At 37.8% G+C, this 25920-nt stretch overlaps 1 protein-coding gene across 1 annotated transcript in view; it reads right to left on the reverse strand.

The window, feature by feature from the left end:
- LOC110446194 overlaps positions 1-22613 on the reverse strand; it is a 39861-nt gene extending 17248 nt beyond the window's left edge. The window contains exons 1-8 of the mRNA XM_021491222.1: positions 22300-22613; positions 19102-19374; positions 17505-17640; positions 15432-15625; positions 12211-12362; positions 11377-11536; positions 6744-6844; positions 4475-4724 (exon numbers count right to left, since the gene is read on the reverse strand). Coding sequence (XP_021346897.1) covers positions 4475-4724; positions 6744-6844; positions 11377-11536; positions 12211-12362; positions 15432-15625; positions 17505-17640; positions 19102-19374; positions 22300-22390 — 1357 coding nt within the window. The 5' untranslated portion in view covers positions 22391-22613. The remainder of the gene's footprint in view (positions 1-4474; positions 4725-6743; positions 6845-11376; positions 11537-12210; positions 12363-15431; positions 15626-17504; positions 17641-19101; positions 19375-22299) is intronic.
- Positions 22614-25920: the final 3307 nt, after the last annotated feature.

Consider the following 25920-nt stretch of genomic DNA (forward strand, 5'->3'; position numbering starts at 1 on the left):
TAAAGATGAACTGATCACGGAGATGTTAGTTATTCTTGTTGCTAAAGATGAACTGATCAGGGAGGGTTAGCTATTACTGTTGCTTAATATTCCTGTTACTTAAGATAAACTGATCAGGGAGGACTAAGTTATTCCTGTGATAAAGATGAACTGATCAGGGAGGTGTTAGTTTTTCTTGTTGCTAAAGATGAACTGATCACGGAGATGTTAGTTATTCTTGTTGCTAAAGATGAACTGATCAGGGAGGGTTAGCTATTACTGTTGCTTAATATTCCTGTTACTTAAGATAAACTGATCAGGGAGGACTAAGTTATTCCTGTGATAAAGATGAACTGATCAGGGAGGTGTTAGTTTTTCTTGTTGCTAAAGATGAACTGATCACGGAGATGTTAGTTATTCTTGTTGCTAAAGATGAACTGATCAGGGAGGGTTAGCTATTACTGTTGCTTAATATTCCTGTTACTTAAGATAAACTGATCAGGGAGGACTAAGTTATTCCTGTGATAAAGATGAACTGATCAGGGAGGTGTTAGTTTTTCTTGTTGCTAAAGATGAACTGATCACGGAGATGTTAGTTATTCTTGTTGCTAAAGATGAACTGATCAGGGAGGTGTTAGTTATTCTTGTTGCTAAAGATGAACTGATCAGGGAGATGTTAGTTATTCTTGTTGCTAAAGATGAACTGATCAGAGAGTGTTAGTTATTCTTGTTGCTAAAGATGAACTGATCACGGAGATGTTAGTTATTCTTGTTGCTAAAGATGAACTGATCAGGGAGATGTTAGTTATTCTTGTTGCTAAAGATGAACTGATCACGGAGGTGTTAGTTATTCTTGTTGCTAAAGATGAACTGATCAGGGAGGGTTAGTTATTCTTGTTGCTAAAGATGAACTGATCAGAGAGGGTTAGTTATTCTTGTTGCTAAAGATGAACTGATCACGGAGATGTTAGTTATTCTTGTTGCTAAAGATGAACTGATCAGGCAGGTGTTAGTAATTTTTGTTGCTAAAGATGAACTGATCAGGAAGATGTTAGTTATTCTTGTTGCTAAAGATGAACTGATCAGGGAGGTTTTAGTTATGCTTGTTACTTACGATAAATTGATCTGGGAGGACTAATTTATTCCTGTTGTTAAAAATAAACTGATCAGGGAGGACTAAGCTATTCCTGTTGCTAAAGATGAACCGATCAGGGAGGGTTTGATATTCCTGTTACTTAAGATAAACTGATCAGGGAGGACTAAGTTATTCCTGTGATAAAGATGAACTGATCAGGGAGGTGTTAGTTTTTCTTGTTGCTAAAGATGAACTGATCACGGAGATGTTAGTTATTCTTGTTGCTAAAGATGAACTGATCAGGGAGGGTTAGCTATTACTGTTGCTTAATATTCCTGTTACTTCAGATAAATTGATCAGGGAGGACTAAGTTATTCCTGTTGCTAAAATAAACTGATCAGGGAGGACTAAGTTATTCCTGTGATAAAGATGAACTGATCAGGGAGGTGTTAGTTTTTCTTGTTGCTAAAGATGAACTGATCACGGAGATGTTAGTTATTCTTGTTGCTAAAGATGAACTGATCAGGGAGGGTTAGCTATTACTGTTGCTTAATATTCCTGTTACTTCAGATAAATTGATCAGGGAGGACTAAGTTATTCCTGTTGCTAAAAAAAACTGATCAGGGAGGACTAAGTTATTCCTGTGATAAAGATGAACTGATCAGGGAGGTGTTAGTTTTTCTTGTTGCTAAAGATGAACTGATCACGGAGATGTTAGTTATTCTTGTTGCTAAAGATGAACTGATCAGGGAGGGTTAGTTATTCCTCTTGCTTAATATTCCTGTTGCTAAAGATGAACTGATCACGGAGATGTTAGTATTCTTGTTGCTAAAGATGAACTGATCAGGGAGATGTTAGTTATTCTTGTTGCTAAAGATGAACTGATCAGGGAGATGTTAGTTATTCTTGTTGCTAAAGATGAACTGATCAGGGAGGGTTAGTTATTCTTGTTGCTAAAGATGAACTGATCAGAGAGGGTTAGTTATTCTTGTTGCTAAAGATGAACTGATCACGGAGATGTTAGTTATTCTTGTTGCTAAAGATGAACTGATCAGGGAGGGTTAGTTATTCTTGTTGCTAAAGATGAACTGATCAGAGAGGGTTAGTTATTCTTGTTGCTAAAGATGAACTGATCACGGAGATGTTAGTTATTCTTGTTGCTAAAGATGAACTGATCAGGCAGGTGTTAGTAATTTTTGTTGCTAAAGATGAACTGATCAGGAAGATGTTAGTTATTCTTGTTGCTAAAGATGAACTGATCAGGGAGGTTTTAGTTATGCTTGTTACTTACGATAAATTGATCTGGGAGGACGAATTTATTCCTGTTGTTAAAAATAAACTGATCAGGGAGGACTAAGCTATTCCTGTTGCTAAAGATGAACCGATCAGGGAGGGTTTGTTATTCCTGTTACTTAAGATAAACTGATCAGGGAGGACTAAGTTATTCCTGTGATAAAGATGAACTGATCAGGGAGGTGTTAGTTATTCTTGTTGCTAAAGATGAACTGATCACGGAGATGTTAGTTATTCTTGTTGCTAAAGATGAACTGATCAGGGAGATGTTAGTTATTCTTGTTGCTAAAGATGAACTGATCAGGGAGATGTTAGTTATTCTTGTTGCTAAAGATGAACTGATCAGGGAGGTGTTAGTTATTCTTGTTGCTAAAGATGAACTGATCAGGGAGATGTTAGTTATTCTTGTTGCTAAAGATGAACTGATCAGGGAGATGTTAGTTATTCTTGTTGCTAAAGATGAACTGATCAGGGAGATGTTAGTTATTCTTGTTGCTAAAGATGAACTGATCAGGGAGATGTTAGTTATTCTTGTTGCTAAAGATGAACTGATCAGGGAGATGTTAGTTATTCTTGTTGCTAAAGATGAACTGATCAGGGAGATGTTAGTTATTCTTGTTGCTAAAGATGAACTGATCAGAGAGGGTTAGTTATTCTTGTTGCTAAAGATGAACTGATCACGGAGATGTTAGTTATTCTTGTTGCTAAAGATGAACTGATCAGGCAGGTGTTAGTAATTTTTGTTGCTAAAGATGAACTGATCAGGAAGATGTTAGTTATTCTTGTTGCTAAAGATGAACTGATCAGGGAGGTGTTAGTTATTCTTGTTGCTAAAGATGAACTGATCAGGGAGATGTTAGTTATTCTTGTTGCTAAAGATGAACTGATCAGGGAGATGTTAGTTATTCTTGTTGCTAAAGATGAACTGATCAGGGAGATGTTAGTTATTCTTGTTGCTAAAGATGAACTGATCAGGGAGATGTTAGTTATTCTTGTTGCTAAAGATGAACTGATCAGGGAGATGTTAGTTATTCTTGTTGCTAAAGATGAACTGATCAGGGAGATGTTAGTTATTCTTGTTGCTAAAGATGAACTGATCAGGGAGGGTTAGTTATTCTTGTTGCTAAAGATGAACTGATCAGAGAGGGTTAGTTATTCTTGTTGCTAAAGATGAACTGATCACGGAGATGTTAGTTATTCTTGTTGCTAAAGATGAACTGATCAGGCAGGTGTTAGTAATTTTTGTTGCTAAAGATGAACTGATCAGGAAGATGTTAGTTATTCTTGTTGCTAAAGATGAACTGATCAGGGAGGGTTAGTTATTCCTCTTGCTTAATATTCCTGTTGCTAAAGATGAACTGATCACGGAGATGTTAGTATTCTTGTTGCTAAAGATGAACTGATCAGGGAGATGTTATTTATTCTTGTTGCTAAAGATGAACTGATCAGGGGAGTGTTAGTTATTCTTGTTGCTAAAGATGAACTGATCAGGGAGGTGTTAGTTATTCTTGTTGCTAAAGATGAACTGATCAGGGAGGGTTAGTTATTCCTCTTGCTTAATATTCCTGTTGCTAAAGATGAACTGATCACGGAGATGTTAGTATTCTTGTTGCTAAAGATGAACTGATCAGGGAGATGTTATTTATTCTTGTTGCTAAAGATGAACTGATCAGGGAGGGTTAGTTATTCTTGTTGCTAAAGATGAACTGATCAGGGAGGTTATTTCTGTTGGTTAGCTTGTAACAGAAGGCTAGTTATTGTACAAATTTTATCTTGAATACGTGAGGTTAAGCAAAATAACACAAAAATATCTGGATAATTCAGATATTAATATATTTTTTATATATACATATATATATATATATTACATGCTACAATTACGACAGGTAGTTCATATCTTAAACTTTAGGATCAACGTACACTACTAGATATGATGTGTCTTTGGTAATAAATAAATGACATAGAAACACAAGTGACGTAGGAAGATAATGTATGACGCGTGCCCTGTCCAGGCCTTGAACTCGCGACCCGATCGTCATGGTCATAATGACGAATTATGCGTACCTGTATCACAATGTACATATGGATACGAATTGTACAGTTGAATATATATATATATCTGCTCACCGGTGTCACTATCCTTATCGACTGAAGGAATGTGAATGACTGAACGTTTCCTGGAACATTGGTATCCCTCGGTACACGCCTGAACAATCACTCTGTTTGGTCCTTTGTTCAAACATGACTTGTGGCTAAGTACTAGTATAAGTGTCGCAGCAGGATCAACTACTTTATACTCTGGGTTCGTTTCGCCCTCCAGGGTCACCCTGTAGCTCATGTCAGACAGATCACAATTTCTCTGCTTCTTCGGGACAGGCTTCGGTAATATAAAAATAAAACTAACATACCCAAGGGTTAACATGTAAGGACAAGGAATACCAAAGTGTCAACACACAGGGACATGGTAAAGCGTAGCGTCAACACACAATACCAAGGTATACCAATGTGTCATCATACAAGAACAAAGTAAATCACAGGGTCACCACACAGGAACAAGGTATACCACAGCGTCAACACGCACGGACAATGTATATAAAAGCGTCAACCCAGAAAGACAAATTATACCACAGCGTCAACACACATGTACAAATTATACCACAGCGTCAACACACATGTATAAGGTATACCACAGAGTCAACACACATGTACAAGGTATACCACAGCGTCAACATACAAGGACAAAGTATACCACAGCGTCAACACACATGTACAAATTATACCACAGCGTCAACACACATGTATAAGGTATACCACAGCGTCAACACACATGTACAAAGTATACCACAGCGTCAATATACAAGGACAAAGTATACCACAGCGTCAACACACATGTACAAATTATTCCTCAGCGTCAACACACATGTATAAGGTATACCACAGCGTCAACACACATGTACAAAGTATACCACAGCGTCAACACACATGTACAAGGTATACCACAGCGTCAACACACAATGACAATTAATAACACAGCGTCTACACACAAGCACGACGTAGACCAACGTGTCACCACACAGGGGCCAAAATATACCACAGCGTCAACATACATGTACAAGGTATACCACAGCGTCAACATACATGTACAAGGTATACCACAGCGTCAACACACATGTACAAGGTATACCACAGCGTCAACACACATGTACAAGGTATACCACAGCGTCAACATACATGTACAAGGTATACCACAGCGTCAACATACATGTACAAGGTATACCACAGCGTCAACACACATGTACAAGGTATACCACAGCGTCAACACACATGTACAAGGTATACCACAGCGTCAACATACATGTACAAGGTATACCACAGCGTCAACACACATGTACAAGGTATACCACAGCGTCAACACACATGTACAAGGTATACCACAGCGTCAACATACATGTACAAGGTATACCACAGCGTCAACACACATGTACAAGGTATACCACAGCGTCAACACACATGTACAAGGTATACCACAGCGTCAACATACATGTACAAGGTATACCACAGCGTCAACACACATGTACAAGGTATACCACAGCGTCAACACACATGTACAAGGTATACCACAGCGTCAACATACATGTACAAGGTATACCACAGCGTCAACACACATGTACAAGGTATACCACAGCGTCAACACACATGTACAAGGTATACCACAGCGTCAACATACATGTACAAGGTATACCACAGCGTCAACACACATGTACAAGGTATACCACAGCGTCAACACACATGTACAAAGTATACCACAGCGTCAACATACAAGGACAAAGTATACCACAGCGTCAACACATAAGGACAAGGTATACCAAATTGTCAACACACATGTACAAAGTATACCACAGCGTCAACATACAAGGACAAAGTATACCACAGCGTCAACACATAAGGACAAGGTATACCAAATTGTCAACACACATGTACAAGGTATACCACAGCGTTAACACACAAGGACAATGTAGACCAATGTGTCACCACACAGGATCAAAGTATATCACAGCGTTAACACACAGGAACAAGGTATACCAAATCGTCAACATACAATGACAAGGTATAACAAAGTGCCACCAAACAGAGACAAAGTATACTTTATGATTGACATATACTTGAACGACAGTCCAATGTCATAGCTCTTATCCACACCAGTACTACCTTAATCACTATTTTCTTATGAAAATATCATTATAGCAAACTTTGAGATTAAATAACGTTCAATGTTTTAAACCAGCCTGTCTGTTATTAAAATTTAATAAAGATTAATGCTGATATCCGATGTATATCAAACTATTGAAATCCGTAATAGGAATACATCCTTAACCTTATATATATTCGCACATACCTTGAGGTAGATTTGTAAAGCACAGTTATCGCCCGTGTTGTTGATACCAGGTCTGGACAGGAAGTATCCCCCTACTGTAGACCTCGGGGCCGCACTCGGGGCTGTGGAGGTAAACAATAACATGTAGTTGGCATGTTATTACAACGGGAGGTAATGCTACCTTGAAGAATAGATTTAAATGAATGAAAAAAGATATGCTGAACTACATGTTTTGGGTGAACACCTGACACCTGAGTGTTCACCTGTATGATTATTGGCGAGAAATGACTTCCGGTAATGGATGCCGCTAATTTGATTACATCCCAGAATACATTGTTTGTAGTGAGAAGGTTATCTTGGAGCACGCGCCACCAAACAACAGCTGCATAGCAAGCATATTTTCAAAATAGGCTGTCACCTTATCAGGAAATACATTTTAATTGGCTAGAGTAACCGTATAGGTTCTTTTGTTGATTAAACGGTTTTAGCAAATTATGCTAAATTTGTTCACTGAACTTGGTGAAAAGATCGTGAAGTAGCCCTTCATCAAATGTGGTGATGGTCGCAAATTTGGAGTTACACAACTATTTCAACGATAGTTTGGTATATTTTCGTCAAACATGGTCGCTAAAATGTATCAAATGTGGTCGTTTAACGTAATTTTGGGGCCAGTATTGGGTGGTCGCTGGTCGCGTTAGACAGATGGTCGCGTATTACAGTTAAATTACATAGTGAAAATTAAACGGTCGGGAGGAATGAAAAGTGGTCGCATAAAACAGATGGTGGTTTAATACGAATGGTCGCTTGAGCAGATTCGACTGTAGATATGTTTGACTGTTATAAAATCCAAATCCAGACACTTAGTAAACAATCTGTAGCATGCCACTTATATATTATATTCCTTGTGCTAATCTGGTAAGTAGATTACTATAATTTCTACTGATCATTAGGAAGATATTACGTGTGACTAATGGTATTGATATGGTGTTAAATAACAAGCATAATGAGTGATTACTTGGCAAGCAATCCATTATTTCTGTGTATGGTGCATTATGAAATGTAAAATATACACTTAATAAAACAAAACTATGGACTCAAAGTCATATAGCTTAGGAACCAGTTATTATTACTCATACATTATCATCCATTTCACAACGATATATTCAGCTTTCGTTCTTGTATGTTGAACATCAACATCTTATGAAATACCCATTATAGCATTATTATAATGCGATTGATTCATATATTCAATAATGCTGATGTTCTTGATTTTTGTTTGTCCTCTTTCTATTAATTGTAAAGTTAAAATGCCCTTTTTAACTGTATTTAAAATGCGATATAATAATGCGATTGATTCATATATTCAAAAATGCTTATGTTCTTGATTTTTGTTTGTCCTCTTTCCCTTATTTGTGAAGTTAAAATGCTCTTTTCAACTGAATTTTAAAGCTTACCGATCAAAGGAAATCATGCCCAGATTAAGTGATCACTGTATCATGACAGATGACCTATAACTGACATCACAGTGATCCCTGTTTCATGACAGATGACCAATAACTGACATTACAGTGATCACTGTATCACGACAGATGACCTATATCTGACATTACAGTGATCACTATCCCATGACAGATGACCTATAAATGTCATCACAGTGATCACTGTACTTTCAGTTATAGATCATCTGTCATGATATAGTGATCACTGTAAAGTCAGTTATAGGTCATCTTTCATGATACAGTGATTACTTAATCTGGGCATGACAGATTAAGTGATCACTGTATCACGACAGATGACCTATAGCTGACATTACAGTGATCACTGTATCATGACAGATGACCTATAACTGACATTACATTGATCACTGTATCATGACAGATGACCTATAAATGACATCACAGTGATCACTGTATCATGACAGATGACCTATAACTGACATCACAGTGATCACTGTATCATGACAGATGACCTATAACTGACATCACAGTGATCACTGTATCATGACAGATGACCTATAACTGACATCACAGTGATCACTGTATCATGACAGATGACCTATAACTGACATTACAGTGATCACGGTATCATGGCAGATGACTTATAACTGACATCACAGTGATCACTGTTTCATGACAGATGACCTATAACTGACATCACAGTGATCACTGTATCATGAAAGATGACCTATAACTGACATTACAGTGATCACTGTATCATGACAGATGACCTCTGGCTGACCATACAGTGTCCTCTGAATTATCCCAGATGATCTCTGACTGACCATATAAACCTGATTACTGTATAATCCCAAATCACCTTTAACTTTTTAGTTTTTTATTAATTCCAGACAAATTATATACATGAGGAACCGTCTAAGAATGGAATACATCAACTACGGTCCTTTACATTAATACTCACTTAATTAAGCAAACTTATTCAAGTTTTATCATGATTAATATTCTGTGCAACTCTGTTCTGCAAGAAGGATTTGAATTAAAATAGATGTATCTTACCAAAATTTCACACATAAAAATAATCTTTTGGGTGTTTTTTTTGTCGTAAATAACCAGTTTATCATTAATTCAAAATTGTGTTCACAAATATAACTTGCATGACATACGCCTTGAAAAATAAATATACAACAAATTGACTGGAATTAATTGAAACGGGGATGGGAAAAGCAGAAATTGATTACCGGCATATATATTAAATTAATTATCAGTATATAAAGTGTAACTACGATTACCGGTATGTATAGTGAAACTACGATTAACGCTATATACAGTAAAACAATTATCAGTATATGTATAGTGTAACTACGATTAACGCTATATACAGTAAAACAATTATCAGTATATGTATAGTGTAACTACGATTAACGCTATATACCACAGGGGCATGGATCGCTTTACTTGTAATATAAAAAAATAGGGGTCTCCTGTACTAATATATACAAAGAGATATAACGACAGACTGAAATCCGTTACCCCCTTTTCTCTTTCAGCTCGTGTCAATCACAAATCTTTGTCCATATTGGATATACCTCGGTTGAATATTGAAGACAATTGATTTATTTACAAAATGAAACCATAATTACGACTGTCTGACATATAGTTATCCACTGACATTGCTTTANGCTACCTGTATGTATGCGAAAGGGAAACTACTCCAAAAATGTTACCTCATTTGTTTTCCGCCACTGATAGGGCGGGACATCATTCTGTGCGGAGCGTAAAATAATTCGAAAGAAAATGGCGCCTATTTGTCGACTGCTGCTGTGTAATGCAGGTGTGCGAGGGGAAAATCCCCATATACCACTTGTCATGTGTAGAAACTGATCGACGTAGTATTTCAGAGAAGCGGGCAGCACATGTATTGGATTGAGGATATTAAATAAGGATTTAAACCATTCCTTGGATATATTTATCGAGTTTATCCGCGAAACTTGGTCATTTCTCGTGAGTATAGAATATGGTTCGGTCGCAATTTAATGGTGTAATTGCGACTTTAAAGCAATGTCAGTGGATAACTATATGTCAGACAGTCGTAATTATGGTTTCATTTTGTAAATAAATCAATTGTCTTCAATATTCAACCGAGGTATATCCAATATGGACAAAGATTTGTGATTGACACGAGCTGAAAGAGAAAAGGGGGTAACGGATTTCAGTCTGTCGTTATATCCCTTTGTATATATTAGTATAGGAGACCCCTATTTTTTTATATTACAAGTAAAGCGATCCATGCCCCTGTGCTATATACAGTAAAACATTTATCAGTATATAAAGTGTAACTAACCATTATCAACATTACTTCTACTTCTAAATGGTACTGACCAACTTCAACAATTTGTAGATAAAATGTCAGACGAGGAGTGAAACATGGAAAGAGAGTGTTTTTAAAAGATACGAGAAGGTCTAATTTGCGTTTGAAAGGAGACGGTAGAGGGTTGATTTGAATAATTCCGTTGTGGTGCTCGAAATAATGTCAGGTGGGAGTTTATTCCACTCGGGTATAGTTCTAGGGAAGAATGATGCCTTTCTGGTTTGGGTTTTTGAGTGGGGAATTTACCCCCAGATACTTGGCCTGACTAAGATGTTCTAGTATGTGTCCATGTAAAGTATAATTATGGCCTATTGGAGTTTTGTTTTTAGTAACCGACAACACATTGCATTTGTGGGGGTGGAAGATCATTTTCCATGTATTTTCCCAGAGCGCTAGTTTGTCAAGATCTTTTTGAAGTGTTTCAGCATCACTGTTTGACTTGATATCTAGATATGCAATAGTGTCGTCTGCAAATAAACGGATTGTAGCATTTAGACCCGCAGGGATATCGTTTATAAAGTAAAGAAATAAACTGGGTCCCAAAACTGGCCCCTGGGGTACACCGGAATGGACATCGACAAAATCAGACTTCTCCCTTTCAACTACTACTGTCTGAGTTCTACCTATTAATGTAACTTACCAGTATCTGTACATAAAGATTGATGATGATGAGTACATGTAATGTGACTTACAATTATCAGTGTAACTAGTGTAAAATTGTAAGTAATATTTGTTAGTACAAAAATGTTATGTACAAAAAACATGTCTAACATTTTTTCGCTAATTCTACCTTTAAGGATTATCATTTTATATAGGCCATATGTCTTACCGTCCTTTTTGGTCTTAAAAGAAACCTTATTCACGGGACTCCAGCTTCGTTCATCCAAAACCATTCGACGTCCTCTTGCCCGAATAGACACGTCATATTTTGTATTTGGGATGAGGTCTTTCATTACTTTGCGCATTTGTTTTTTACTTCTGTAAATAATCTTTAATAAAAAAGATTTAGATTAGAATTCTAGTTACAATTTTGTGAAACAAAATGTACTCCAATATGGAGAACAGAGAGCAAATCATAATTTATATTGAAAAGATATGCAAAAGACAGACTTGATTCCAATATATTTACTTTATTGATAGTAAGCATATATCATTATCAATTATAGACTTTCGTCGAGGTCGATACTTGTATATAACCGAAGCAAATGTCCTTTAGTTTTATATTACATAACATGTGTTTACCTGGAATATCAGATTCCAAAAAGTGAAATCAATGGGTTTTCAGAACAAAATATCCGGATCAAAATTTACAAAAATGAGGTCGATACATTCACGCGCAAGACTAAAATAGAAATTCGGGGTCGATACGCTATACATGCACATTGGCGAACCTGATACCAAGAATTAGCCAATCAAAATCAAGGAAAGCTATAGATAACGATAACGCCTATGATAATTCTTTCTTGTAAAAGACGTACAGCTGTTTGCAATAGTATCGTAATTTAAAGTGACATAAAAATTGAGACACGGCTCAACTAAAAAAGTTAATTAACACAGAATGAATGGCAACGTGAAATGATGTTAAGTAAAGGACTTATAGCATGTCATTGTATATATAATAGTTATGTCAATTCGTAATAAAAAGAACTATTAAGAAAATCACCTGTTTCTCAGGGTCCCATTTTGATGTATAGTTGATTTCAAAGTCGATGTCAAATGTCACCGGAAATAGAGCTTCCGGTAATCCCCAGGTAAGGACGGCCTTTCTACTGGTAATATTGATTCCTTTAAATTGGTGCAGGTTAGATATCGTCACTGAGAATAGAAAACAGTAGTTTATAGTAGCAATGTATGTTTGAATTCTAAAATAAGAATAATGTTCAAGTGTAGTGCTGATCAACTACATCGGCCTACTAACAGCTATGGTCATTTAAGGACGTACCAGGTTTTGGTGGTGGAGGAAAGCCGGAGTACCCGGAGAAAAAATCCGACCTGCGACTAGTACTTGGCGACTGCCCCACGTAGGCCTCAAATCTGTGACCCCGTGGCGAGGGGCTAGTGGTAGCAGAATGTCAGACGCCTTAACTACTCGGCCACCACGGCCCCTAGTGTAAACTAAATATGAGACCGAGTCTATAACTTTAAAATGAAATGTTACAGATTAACAGACAAACAAGTCTTCAATAACATTATTTTGATTATTAAACTGCGCATACGCAGCGAGCCCCAAATAAATCGCCAATATTTGAATGATTGAATACTCGAACATAAATTACTTTTTACTGTAAAAGTTTAATAATGCATGCACACATATGTTATCTAAACGTCTATAAGCAGGAGGAAGGAGGAAACTTACACACACAGCGAGACTGGGGGTGTCAGATATGTACATAGGGGAGGAAGTGATCAAATGTCCTTAATCAGAGGATGGGGACACGAAAAAGAATATAATTAAAACTAAATCACCCCATCGTAGTCTACAGGAAACGACCGACCCACAAAACCAGCCTGTAAAACATACTAGGACTATAAACACTAACCAATGTTCCTTGTATCTCACATATTCAGTCAAAATCGTCAAAAAGCGCGCGCTCACGTGGCAATTAGCCTCTTGTCGTTTGTACAGTAATACCCCCTGATTTCATTTTGGAAACAACTGTAGTGCTCACAGTTTGACCACGACACTTCTGATCTCGGCGTGTGTACAGCAGTGACGGTTCGCAAGTACCTAATATATGAGAGACCGGCTTTGTGTAGTGACTGAATAAGTCTTGCCTTGATCCACACACTGCCTGGAAGATATATTAAATAAACGATTGAGTGCTGTAGCGAGATACCGTTAGCCAGAAGGTGTCACGGGCATAGGCTGTGCAGTGCTAGTCGTGACTAGGGTGGTAGTCGTGAATAGGTATAGTCGTTGGTGCTAGTCGTGACTAGGGGTAGTCGCGACCAGGCTAGTCGTGACTAGGGGTAGTCGTGACCAGGCTAGTCGTGACTGGGGTGGTAGTCGTGAATGGGTATAGTCGTTGGGGCTAGTCGCGACCAGGCGGGTCGTGACTAGGTATAGCCGTTAGTGCTAGTCGTGACTGTGGGAAGTCGCGACCAGGTTAGTCGTGACTATGTGTAGTCGTTAGTGCTAGTCGGGACTAGGGATAGTCGTTGGTGCTAGTCGTGACTAGGGTGGTAGTCGTCAATAGGTATAGTCGTTGGTACTAGTCGTGACTAGGGGGAGTCGTTAGTGCTAGTCGAGACAAGGGGTAGTCGTGACCAGGCTAGTCCTGACTAGGGGTAGTCGTGACTAGGGGTAGTCGTGACTAGGGGTAGTCGGTAGTGCTAGGCGTGACTAGGGTGGTAGTCGAGAATAGGTATAGTCGTTAGTGCTAGTCGTGACAAGGGGTAGTCGTGACTAGGCTAGTCGTGACTAGGGTAGTCGTTAGTGCTAGTCGTGACTAGGGGTAGTCGCGACCAGGCTAGTCGTGACTAGGTATAGTCGTCGGTGCTAGTCGTGACTAGGTATAGTCGTCGGTGCTAGTCGTGACCAGGCTAGTCGTGACTAGGTATAGTCGTTAGAGCTAGTCGTGACTAGGGATAGTCGTGGTCATTAGACAGTGCTGTAGTTGTATACTAGTATAAGGCTGTCGTAATCGGCGCGACTAGGTCATAAAGCTAGGTAGCTGACTATAGGGCAACTATAGTGACTAGGGCTAGCCGCGACTAGGTAGTCGAGTTGTGTACTGCCTGGATTGTACGGTAGTGTGTGTAGTGTGTTATATTGATACAGAGCAGATAGCTTTGGTAATAGTTCTATAGTCGTGCAGTAATTATTCTGTTCATATCATGTATTAAGTATTAGGTAATAGGTATGCTGGTTCCAAGGTAGTAACACATATTTGTATATATTTGCAACTGTAGTATAGTTATAATTAAGCTTACAGCACAGGGATCCTTAGAACTTAGAAGAGACTAGTGTACGGACCCCGGAACGTTACAACTTTTCATAATATATTTATATATCTCCCACCGTCATTCATCGGTCGTTTTGTCAGGATCAAGCTACCGCCCGTTATGTCATTTAAAGTTCCCCGTACCACTGTAAAAAAAAACTGTAACTATGCACTAGAAACGCATGACTATAGCTTCTGAAAGGAATATGATATTTTTGTGGGGAGAAAAAAGAGATAAAATAAACATAGAAATACTCATTAAAAGTGTCTGATTGTAAAAGTTCAGCGAGGTTAGAAGTGACGTACCCTGGACTTCCGGCTGTTGTACGACCGCTCTTAACTGACTGATCTACCTGGTCTACGGAACTGTCCTGGCCCAGCTGTGCTACAGGTATACTATCTAAAGCCAAAATAAGGAGAGGCCCAGCTGTGCTACAGTTATACTATCTAAAGTCAAATTAAGGAGAGGCCTATTGTCCTAAAGATGTATGCGTTCAGGGAATACCTCCACTGTATATACGAAACCACAAAATGCTGTAATGGAGGCACGGTAGTCGAGTTGTAGGACGCCGGGCTCGTGACCGAAGGGTTACGGGTTCGAGTCACGGCACGGTACTGTGTTGTATCTTTGAACAAGATACTTTATTCCGCTTGTTCCAGTCTACTCAGCTGTAACTGAGTACGTCGTTTGGCAGGGCTAGAATTGTTGAATGCTAGCTGCTAGCTGTTAGCGCCGAAATGACAGCACCGGCTGTATGCTCCCCATGGAGTTGAGAAAGATATTGGCTGGTTGCAAAGGCCCTATAACCAGGGATACTAATTTGTGAACCGCTTTGAGACGACCTATGAACTAGGTTGTGATAGAGCGGTATATAAGAATCTTTAATTATTATTATTATCATTAATGCATTGGGGCAGGGATCCTTAAATTACTTCTTACCAATAGTGGAAGTGTCATCAATCGGCAGTTCGGACTGGTCACTCCCTAAAACGTTCATCACCTTGACAAGGATAATGTACCCTCTATTGATCACAAAGTCATTGTCTAAATCTTTCCCCGAGATGGGCGGAGCCCTCCAGTAGCAGTAGTGGTACCGAGCATTGTAATTAGGACACTTCAGCCATTTTGTAGACCTGGAATAGACAGACGAATTATTTGATTTTTATGGAGATACTGGATCTCAATGTCAGCTTTTACGTTAAGTATAAGACCTCAATTCAGTCCTATTATAGGTGTCAATTCTGTTATCAATGTTATTATTAATTTTAAGTTAACTTAAAGAATAGAAGCGGTAGATCTGACAGATTTATTATTTTATTCTATATTTTCCTTCGTAAGGACTTGTTTGTTTATCATATTTTATATGTATGTTTTTTTGTTACGAAGATGTACGATCACATTCCACTTTACAGAAACATACACACACATTCAATATTACATAACAAACAAACACAACTCGCGCTACATTTCATTTCTATTAGGCGAAATTACATCAAAATAAATCAAGTTCACCAGATTTCATTGGTGTTGTACTCGGATATTCAATTTGATATTTATCGTTCTAAATAAAAACGATATTACTTAATCCAGTTTTTGTAGCATTCCTAGATAACAACTGAATCAACATATCAATATAAAGTTTACTTGTGATGCGACTGTACAGAAAACACAAGGAATGCCGTATAGTAAGATAACAAAATTCGAAGTTACTTAAATTGATCAAAAACAAATTTATAAAGAAATGGAAGAAGAATAAGGCGTGGATCAAATAACAGTCAATACTATTACATGCTTTAGTAAACGTTTGACAATATAAGTAGTGTGAAAGTCTTGTCGCGTGTGCAACTACTGGATTTTTTAATTGCCATTAATTTAATCAGTTTACTGAGATAAGAAGATTATATGGTAAGTGCATTTTAATTTCTTTATTACGGAGTCTTTTTGATAAGCATTGTTTAACATGTCGATCAAAATCGTATCAATTTAGGTGTGTGTGAAACTATTGATAATACGACCACGAGACACTGAGCTGTGTCGAGCTGTCAGCTTGTCCCTATCTCAAATGTACACTTTGACATAGTGAGCTGTGGCGAGCTGTCAGCTTGACTCCATCTCAAATGTACACACTGACATAGTGAGCTGTGGCGAGCTGTCAGCTTGACTCCATCTCAAATATACACATTGACATAGTGAGCTGTGGCGAGCTGTCAGCTTGACTCCATCTCAAATGGACACTTTGACATAGTGAGCTGTGGCGAGCTGGCAGCTTGACTCCATCTCAAATGTACACATTGACATAGTGAGCTGTGGCGAGCTGTCAGCTTGTCCCCATCTCAAATGTACACTTTGACATAGTGAGCTGTGGCGGGCTGTCAGCTTGACTCCATCTCAAATGTACACTTTGATATAGTGAGCTGTGGCGAGCTGTCAGCTTGACTCCATCTCAAATGTAAACTTTGACATAGTGAGCTGTGGCGAGCTGTCAGCTTGTCCCTATCTCAAATGTACACTTTGACATAGTGAGCTGTGGCGAGCTGTCAGTATGTCTCCATCTCATATGTATACTTTGAGATAGTGAGCTGCGTCGAGCTGTCAGCTTGTCCCTATCTCATATTTATACTTTGAGATAGTGAGCTGCGTCGAGCTGTCAGCTTGTCCCCATCTCAAATGTACACTTTGACATAGTGAGCTGTGGCGAGCTGTCAGTTTGTCTCCATCTCATATGTATACTTTGAGATAGTGAGCTGTGTCGAGCTGTCAGCTTGTCCCTATCTCATATGTATACTTTGAGATAGAGACCTGTGCCTGTGGCGAGCTGTCAGATTTTTGCCATCTCATACATACACTTTGACGCTATCTATTCTCACTGGTATAGTGGGGGTTTTCAAAAAACAAAAAATAAGTTTTTGCCAAAATTCTTGACCTTAATGATGATACTTTTTTATTTTATTAGTTCAAATTTAACTCGCATTTATAAGTCAAGAGTACTTGACCCGGATTGAATGTTATTACCTGGTTGACTGGAAATAAACGGTGATATTAGGAACGAGCTCGGACCTTGCGTCTCTGTCTGCTAACGTCACAGTGCAGTTCATGTCGAGATGGTTCCTTGAGAAACAGTATATATCCTTCGGAGGTGATGGCCGGTCTAGAATTAGATTTTACAATGTCTATAATAACCATTAAATTAAAAAGGAAGGAAGCACCTGCTTAAACGTAGTTATTTGCTGCAGAAATCAAAACAAGAGATACGTGAAAAAAACCAACAGCAAAAGAGGAAAATGTGCCTTCAAAAATCCATATAACGTGAGATTTTCCTGTTTCGGCCACCATGCACACATAATACTGTTAACTAGGTAACATAACAAGACATCCATCGCCAACCCTAACGCCACCATGATAGGATTTTTATCAGACCTTCAAAAGAGGATCTTTCACATTCCTTGCTTTTCATTTTCCTTACAGGTACTATTACCCAGTCCTTTGTTGGAAATGCTAAACAGGAATCTTGTACATAAACTTAAACATCATTACGTCATATGTTATATGCCACTATGGCAAATATTATTTTAAAAGTATTGCATTATTAGATATGTGCAAAATGAAAAAAAACAATCTGTAGTTCTAACATAATTGGAAGTGCTGTAAATAAGGGACGAATTCTCATTCGGGCCAGGGGTATTTCAAACAAGAGGAGCAACGGAAACATACATTTACAATTTGAGAAAGACCCCGCCAGTACATTCCGAGGAATAGCGATAACAAACTTTTACTGTCGAAATCCAGAATGGCTACCTAGCAGCCATGTGGGTTTTTCCGATCAGTCCCAATATAAAACGTGCACAACTCTGGACCAAGTGGAACCTTCGTATGAAAATTGAGAAAGATGAAGACATTGCGGCCATCTTGTTTTGTATGACCACTTTCAGAATAAAACCTGTACAACTACGGACCTAGGGGAATACTCATATGAAATTTGAGAATTTGTTTAGGACTTTTTGAGAAATAACGATATCAAAATTTAACTCTTAAAATCCAAGATGACTTCCTGGAAGCCACTGTTTTCTTTTGATCAGTCTCAAAAGTAAACATGCTTAATGAAGCTTTTTTTTTTACGAAATATAATCGAACAGCTATACATAGTGGACTTATTGTCTGAAATAGACCAGTTTATATTCTTAACAAAAGCTACAGATAAACTAGTAGGCGTCTGCTTTAATTCACCTTTGTTTCGGACTGGATCTTATCACGGAAGGAATTTTAATCGGTATAAGGTATAAGATGTGTACATGTACAATTTTCAAAAAATGTACATGTACAAGTCTTAAATACATATGTAAGATATAAGATGTGTACACGTAAGATTATCAAACCATGAACGTGTTCATACAGATATAAGATGTGCACGTGTTTAAATAAAAAAAAAAATGTTTTTTTAAATATGTACATGAATATGTCTTATACGTATTAGATATAAGATGTGACGGCCTTTTTTATCGGCAATCGTATACATGCTACTATTGTCTCAATAGCTTAAACTCTTTTTCTTTAGTTTTTGTTTTGTAATTCAGCTTTTCTCCCATAGGAATAATGTCCACATCAAACTTACAGCCGACCTTGACATAGGTCAAGGACATGGTGTCCGGTTGGAGCTTGAAAGAACATTTGTACGTTTGGCCGTCTTCCACGAGGAGACTCTCAATGGATGTCCGGATAGATGTGCGGTTGATGGTCTCTGATGGTAAGGTGACGCACACCCTGCTTCTACAACGCTGCATAGATAGGCTGTCTGACAAATTGGTTTTATCATCTTTGAAATAGGAACACTCTAGGTCCAGTCTCTCACCAACCACCTTGTAGAGGGTACCTGGCGGCTCAAGATCTATCGAAAAAATAAAACTTCCGAATATAACAAAGTCTAAAGGTGGGATCAACATTTGGCCCCAATTTTGATTTCTTTTATTATTTTGCCATATGTAGATTCATAATTACTACTGATAACCGTAGTGGACCTCCTTGCATAACACCAGGTTGAGTGACGGGGGTATCCTTACAAAATGACAGATACATGTCACAGGCGAATGTTATTTTTAAAATGAGTTATGATAGTGTACAGTTCATAAACTTACTGTTATTTTGATAATAAATATGTCATATTGGTATACATGAAATAAGCGTAGTGATATTTTTAATGAGAAAAACATGCAAAATTTTCACAAAATTTAAAATATATACATTTTCGGTTTTTGTATCATACACAAAAACACTTTATTATATTACGCATGTTTTAAAGTTATGTGCAGCAGTAATAACTCATGAGTATGTATTCTGCCAAAGTAATCTTTCTTCTGAAGAACATTCTTAAGGTTGAGATTACAATGAAATAATCTTTATAGTAAAACTATTGTACACTTAAGTATACCCCCGCAACGAAGTTAGGTGGGTATACTGGAATCAGCTTATCCGTCCGTCTATCTGTCCGTCTGTCTCGTCTGTCTGTCCATGGAGAAAGTTTGCTACAGAATGGACAAGTTTCAACGAAAGTTTCCGGAAACGATAACTACCACTTGAAGTTGTGCATCCAGGTAGTATTACTTCATTCTGACCTTTTTTTTTACACAAAGTTATGGTCATTTGATGACAAACCCTTGTCCGGACATGTCCTCCATAACTAAGGGGTCTATTTCAACGAAAGTGTTCAGATAGGATAACTTTTATACGAAGTAATGGCCCATTTGTTGAAAAAAAAATGTCCATACAACTCCTTCAAAACTATGGGTCAATTTCAACGGAAGTTTACTGATATGTTAACTTCCCCCTGACATTGTGCATCCAAGTAGTATGTTTTCATTCCGACCATTTATATACTAGTTATGACCCTTTGTTGAAAGAGTATGGAGGTAGGTTTTGACATGGGGATGTTGTACAGGAAGTATGTTAGTGACCTATATACTTAAATAATTACTGGTGGGAGACTATGGATTGCTTTGCAATGCTTTGCTTTAGTTAGCCTTTAGCTTACAGTTTTGGTTTATGTAGGAGCGGGGGTGTTATCTAGCCTTTGGCTTACTGATCTAGTTATTATTTCATTTTGCCTACTACCCATTCATTAAACAAAATATGAAGGAGTATTACATTATTTTATATCGTTAACTCTAAAGAAAGAAAGAAAGAAAAGATATCCTTGTCGGACTCCCTATACAAAATTTGTTTTAGCACATTTTATTTTTGTGACTTTGAACGCAGGTCAAGGTCATCAACGTTTACAAAAATTAAATCCAATCACATGAACAACCTACTTGCCAAATATTTTGTTATTAATTCATTTTGCCTATTGCCCATGTATTAAACAAAGTATGAAGGAATATTATTTCATATCGTTAACTCTAAACAAAGAAAGCAAAGTAAGATATCCGTGTCTGACTCCCCCATATACATTTTTTATTTGTAGCACATTTGATTTTTGTGACCATGAACGAAGCATCAACGTCTATAAAACTTTAATCCATTCAGATGAACAACCTACTTGCCAAATATCAAGACCCAGGGACATTTAGTCATGAAGGAACACAAGTTAAAGGGAAAATGGAAAGAAAGCTATGTTTTCTTCTTTTGAATCAAAAGTGCTATATGACAAATTTACCGGTTGTCAACTTTTTTGAAATTCCTGATGTTGAAAGATGTTATTAGCAGCCAACTCTTAAGCAAGTATGAAAAATAGACTGGTTTAAGAACTACTAAATTCAATGAAAATTCACATATGTTTCTTCTTTAATCGTCAATAAAAAGGACAATTCGTTTTTGAAATAGTGTAATATTCAGTATCAAAATAACAGTTGGAATATGTTGCACTAGATCATGATATAATTTTATAGTAATTGGGTCATTTAAATGCTCTAGGAGGAATTGTGTTACCGCACCTTTAACACACACACACAGGTGTAAGTCAATGAGGTCCCATTTATCATACAATAAAAATGCTGAAACTAATTATTCCTAATTTAAGCTTCCTATACCCATACCTTTCAGTATCTAGCTTGTTTTGAAATTCCAAGCGGGGACCAACGCTAATGTTAACATCCAATAGGCGTTGACCCTAAATGAACTTGAAACGAAATAATCAACCACCCCTTACAGATATATATCTCTTGGTGTATTCGGAGAAATGATGTTATTCAGTACAGCAAGAAATGAATCAAGTAAAAAAAAAGCCCAATAAACACATGTGTATGTCTACCAGGAAGAGGTAGATATATACACATACATGATTACCCATATAGCTATAAATTGTACGCCAGGAAGTTGTAGGTAAATAAATGAACCCGTGTCTGTAGCTGGAAATTTGATTTTGGCTCGGTTTACATTAAAGAGACAAATCGTTAAAAACTATTTCATTTATGTGTTTCCTTGCTATCTCCATATTCATATTTCATTTTTGAACTTGAAAGTTCAAATAAAGTGATTTTTATTTTCATGTTGACAGTTCCAGAACCGATATCAGTTAACAGGTTACGGTCAACACCCGTGACCCTATTAGCCCGCCAGCAGAGTCAACCGCGTTTTTGCGTAAAGTGATTAACAGAAAAACGAAAGGTTCATGCGGAAAGTCAAACAAAGAGAATACTCGCGACATCATATATGACACTGTTATCCTTTCAACAAATTAACGACCCTTAGTAATAGGAATTAATATATTCTTGAACTAGTACTTTTTGTAAAATGCGCCTGAATGAATAAGCAATAACTCAATAGCGCAGGACTAGTGCTATGGTCAAATTGAGGACCTACTACGTCAATTCATACTCACGTGTCCAACGGAAATTATCAGTCTGTACTACGGACAGCAAATTGATGGCCAGAGCAATAGTCAGTGTCCTCTTCACCAGACAATATTCCATTATAACATAATCACGGAGTACGTGTAAATGGCAGGTCAACTAGTATCCTATCCGCGTAATGGTCGGGAATCCAGGAGGAAACTTCATGGTAACAGTTGGAGCCGTATGTTAAAGTCGAGTAATATACACCTATCTCTGCACACGAATCAAGCATTCAGGAACACGAGCAGAATAGTTCAGCATTGCGGGCTTGTCTGCGAGCGCTGCATTGTCCATCCATAGGCAAGCTGAAAATATGAAAATGAATGTTATTCCAAATATCAGCATTTAGGTCTTAAGCCAATTTGCTTATTATTATGAATCATCATAACTTACTTTATAACTTGAACGTCTTGTAACAATTTGTATGTACAAGTGTAGGTTAGAATGGCTGCGATATGGTCTTTTTCGAAAAGATATTTGAGATTTGTTATATTATTGTTTAAAAAAATGTTCTCTTGTTGGCAGAAGGCCAATGCAAAGAACATGAAGGTTTTTTTACTGTAATTGATTTTCGTCCCGGTCACCGATTTTATTTAGGTTTACAGAGCGTAACTGATCGTCTACGCATTGATACCAGTTATTTTGCTGCTTTGACCTTACAAAAATTGTCATTAAAGTTTAAAATCTGTAAAATAAAGTTTAAAATCAACAGGCGGTAGTCATGAAGCCACTTTAGCGGGGCGTTCTGTTTTTCATTACCCAGATATCCCACATGTCCGGGAATCGAGCAGAAGGTAATCTGACATTATTTGACATCTTCTTGGGTTTTGATATTAATAGTGTTAATATTTTACTAATTGAGATATTCTTCGACGTTTTGTTGCCAATGCTCTGTATAACAGATAAAGAATCAGAATAGATGATTGACTTCGGTACACCATTCGATTTTGTGTGCTCAAGGGCAAGATAGATAGCATGGGCTTCTGCAGAATGTATTGATACATCATTTGGTAGCCGGCATTCAATAGCGGGATCTGTGGCAACTTTGGCTGCGGCGAATTTACGATCATATGTCGAAACATAAGTATAAAATGATTGAAAAACCTTACAAATGTATATTTCAACTGCAATTTCGAAAAGGGATGAACGAAAGATTTATTGTCACATTTTACTTTACATAAGTAGGAATATAGCTATTGTCAAATAAAAACGGGTCAAATACATGGTTTCCAATCTCCATCAGAAGGTATAAAGCCATTGTCACATCAACACGCATCAACTATATATACAGTCTGCAGTCTCCATCAGTTGGTACATAGTCATTGTCACACAAACACGCATCAAATATAATACAGTCTCTAGTCTCCATCAGTTTAGTCTCCATCAGTTGGGACATAGTCATTGTCACACAAACACGCATCAACTATACCGTCTCTAGTCTCCATCAGTAGGTATATAGCCATTGCCACATAAACACACATCAATTATACAGTCTGCAGTCTCCATGTGTTGGTACATAGCCATTGTCTCATAAACACACATCAACGATACAGTCTGCAGTCTCCACCTGTTGGTGCATAGCCAATGTCCCATAAACACACATCAACTATACAATCTGCAGTCTCCATCAGTTGGCATATAGCCATTGTCATATGTATATAGTCTCTAGCAGTCTGCAGTCTCCATCTGCTGGTACATAGCCATTGTCCCATAAACCCACATCACCTATACAGTCTGCAGTCCCCATCAGTTGGTACATAGCTATTGTCACATAAACACGCGTCAAATATACAGTCTGCAGTCTTCATCTGTAGGTATATAGCCATTGTCATATGTATATAGTCTCTAGCAGTCTGCAGTCTCCATCTGCTGGTACATAGCCATTGTCACTATACAGTCTGCAGTCACCATCTGTTGGTACATAACCATTATCACTTAAACACGCGTCAACTATACAGTCTCTGTCTTCATCAGTTGGTACCTAGCCATTGTCACATAAACCCACATCAACTATACAGTATGCAGTCTCCATCAGTTGGCATATAGCCATTGTCATATGTATATAGTCTCTAGCAGTCTGCAGTCTCCATGTGTTGGTACATAGCCATTAACACATAAACACACATCAAATATACAGTCTGCAGGCTCCATCAGTTGGTACATAGCTATTGCCACATACACACACATCAACTATACAATCTGCAGTCTCCATCAGTAGGTACATAGCCATTGTCCCATAAACACGCATCAAATATACAGGCTGCAGTCTTCATCAGTTGGTACCTAGCCATTGTCACATAAACCCGCATCAAATATACAGTCTGCAGTCTCCATCAGTGGGTATATAGCCATTATCCATTAAACACGCATCAACTATACAGTGTGCAGTCTCCATCAGTTGGCATATAGCCATTGTCATATGTATATAGTCTGTAGTCTCCATCAGTTGGGACATAGTCATTGTCACACAAACACGCATCAAATATAATACAGTCTCTAGTCTCCATAAGTTGGTACATAGCCATTATCACTTAACCACGTATCAACTATACAGTCTGAAGTCTCCATCAGTAGGTACATAGCCATTGTCACACAAACACGCATCAACTATGCAGTCTCTAGGCTTCATCAGTTGGTACATAGTCATTGTCCCATAAACACGCATCAAATATACAGTCAGCAGTCTCCATCTGTTGGGGCATAGCCAATGTCACATAAACACACAACAACTATACAGTCTCTAGTCTCCATCAGTATGTATATAGCCATTGTCATACGTATATAGTCTCTAGTCTCCATCAGTTGGGACATAGTCATTGTCACACAAACACGCATCAACTATGCAGTCTCTAGTATTCATCAGTTGGTACATAGTCATTGTCCCATAAACACGCATCAAATATAATACAGTCTCTAGTCTCCATCAGTTGGTGCATAGCCATTGTCACATAAATACACATCAACTATACAGTCTCTAGTCTCCATCAGTTGGTACATAGTCATTGTCACATAAACACGCATCAAATATACAGTCTGCAGTCTCCATCTGTTGGTGCATAGCCAATGTCACATAAACACACATCAACTATACAGTCTCTAGTCTCCATCAGTTGGTACATAGCCATTATCACATAAACATACATCAACTATACAGTCTCTAGTCTCCATCAGTTGGTACATAGTCATTGTCACATAAACACGCGTCAACTATACAGTCTGCAGTCTTCATCAGTAGGTATATAGCCATTGTCATATGTATACAGTCTCTAGTCTCCATCAGTTGGTACATAGCCATTATCACATAAACACGCGTCAACTATACAGTCTGCAGTCTTCAGCAGTAGGTATATAGCCATTGTCATATGTATATAGTCTCTAGTCTCCATCAGTAGGTATATAGCCATTATCACATAAACACGCGTCAACCATACAGTCTGCAGTCTCCATCAGTAGGTATATAGCCATTGTCACATAAACACGCATCAACTATATATACAGTCTGCAGTCTCCATCAGTTCGTACATAGCCATTATCACTTAAACACGCATCATCTATACAGTCTGTAGTCTTCATCAGTTGGTACATAGCCATTGTCACATAAACACACA

This window comes from Mizuhopecten yessoensis, unplaced genomic scaffold (genome assembly GCF_002113885.1).
Source record: "Mizuhopecten yessoensis strain PY_sf001 unplaced genomic scaffold, ASM211388v2 scaffold2631, whole genome shotgun sequence".
Lineage (NCBI taxonomy): Eukaryota > Metazoa > Mollusca > Bivalvia > Pectinida > Pectinidae > Mizuhopecten > Mizuhopecten yessoensis.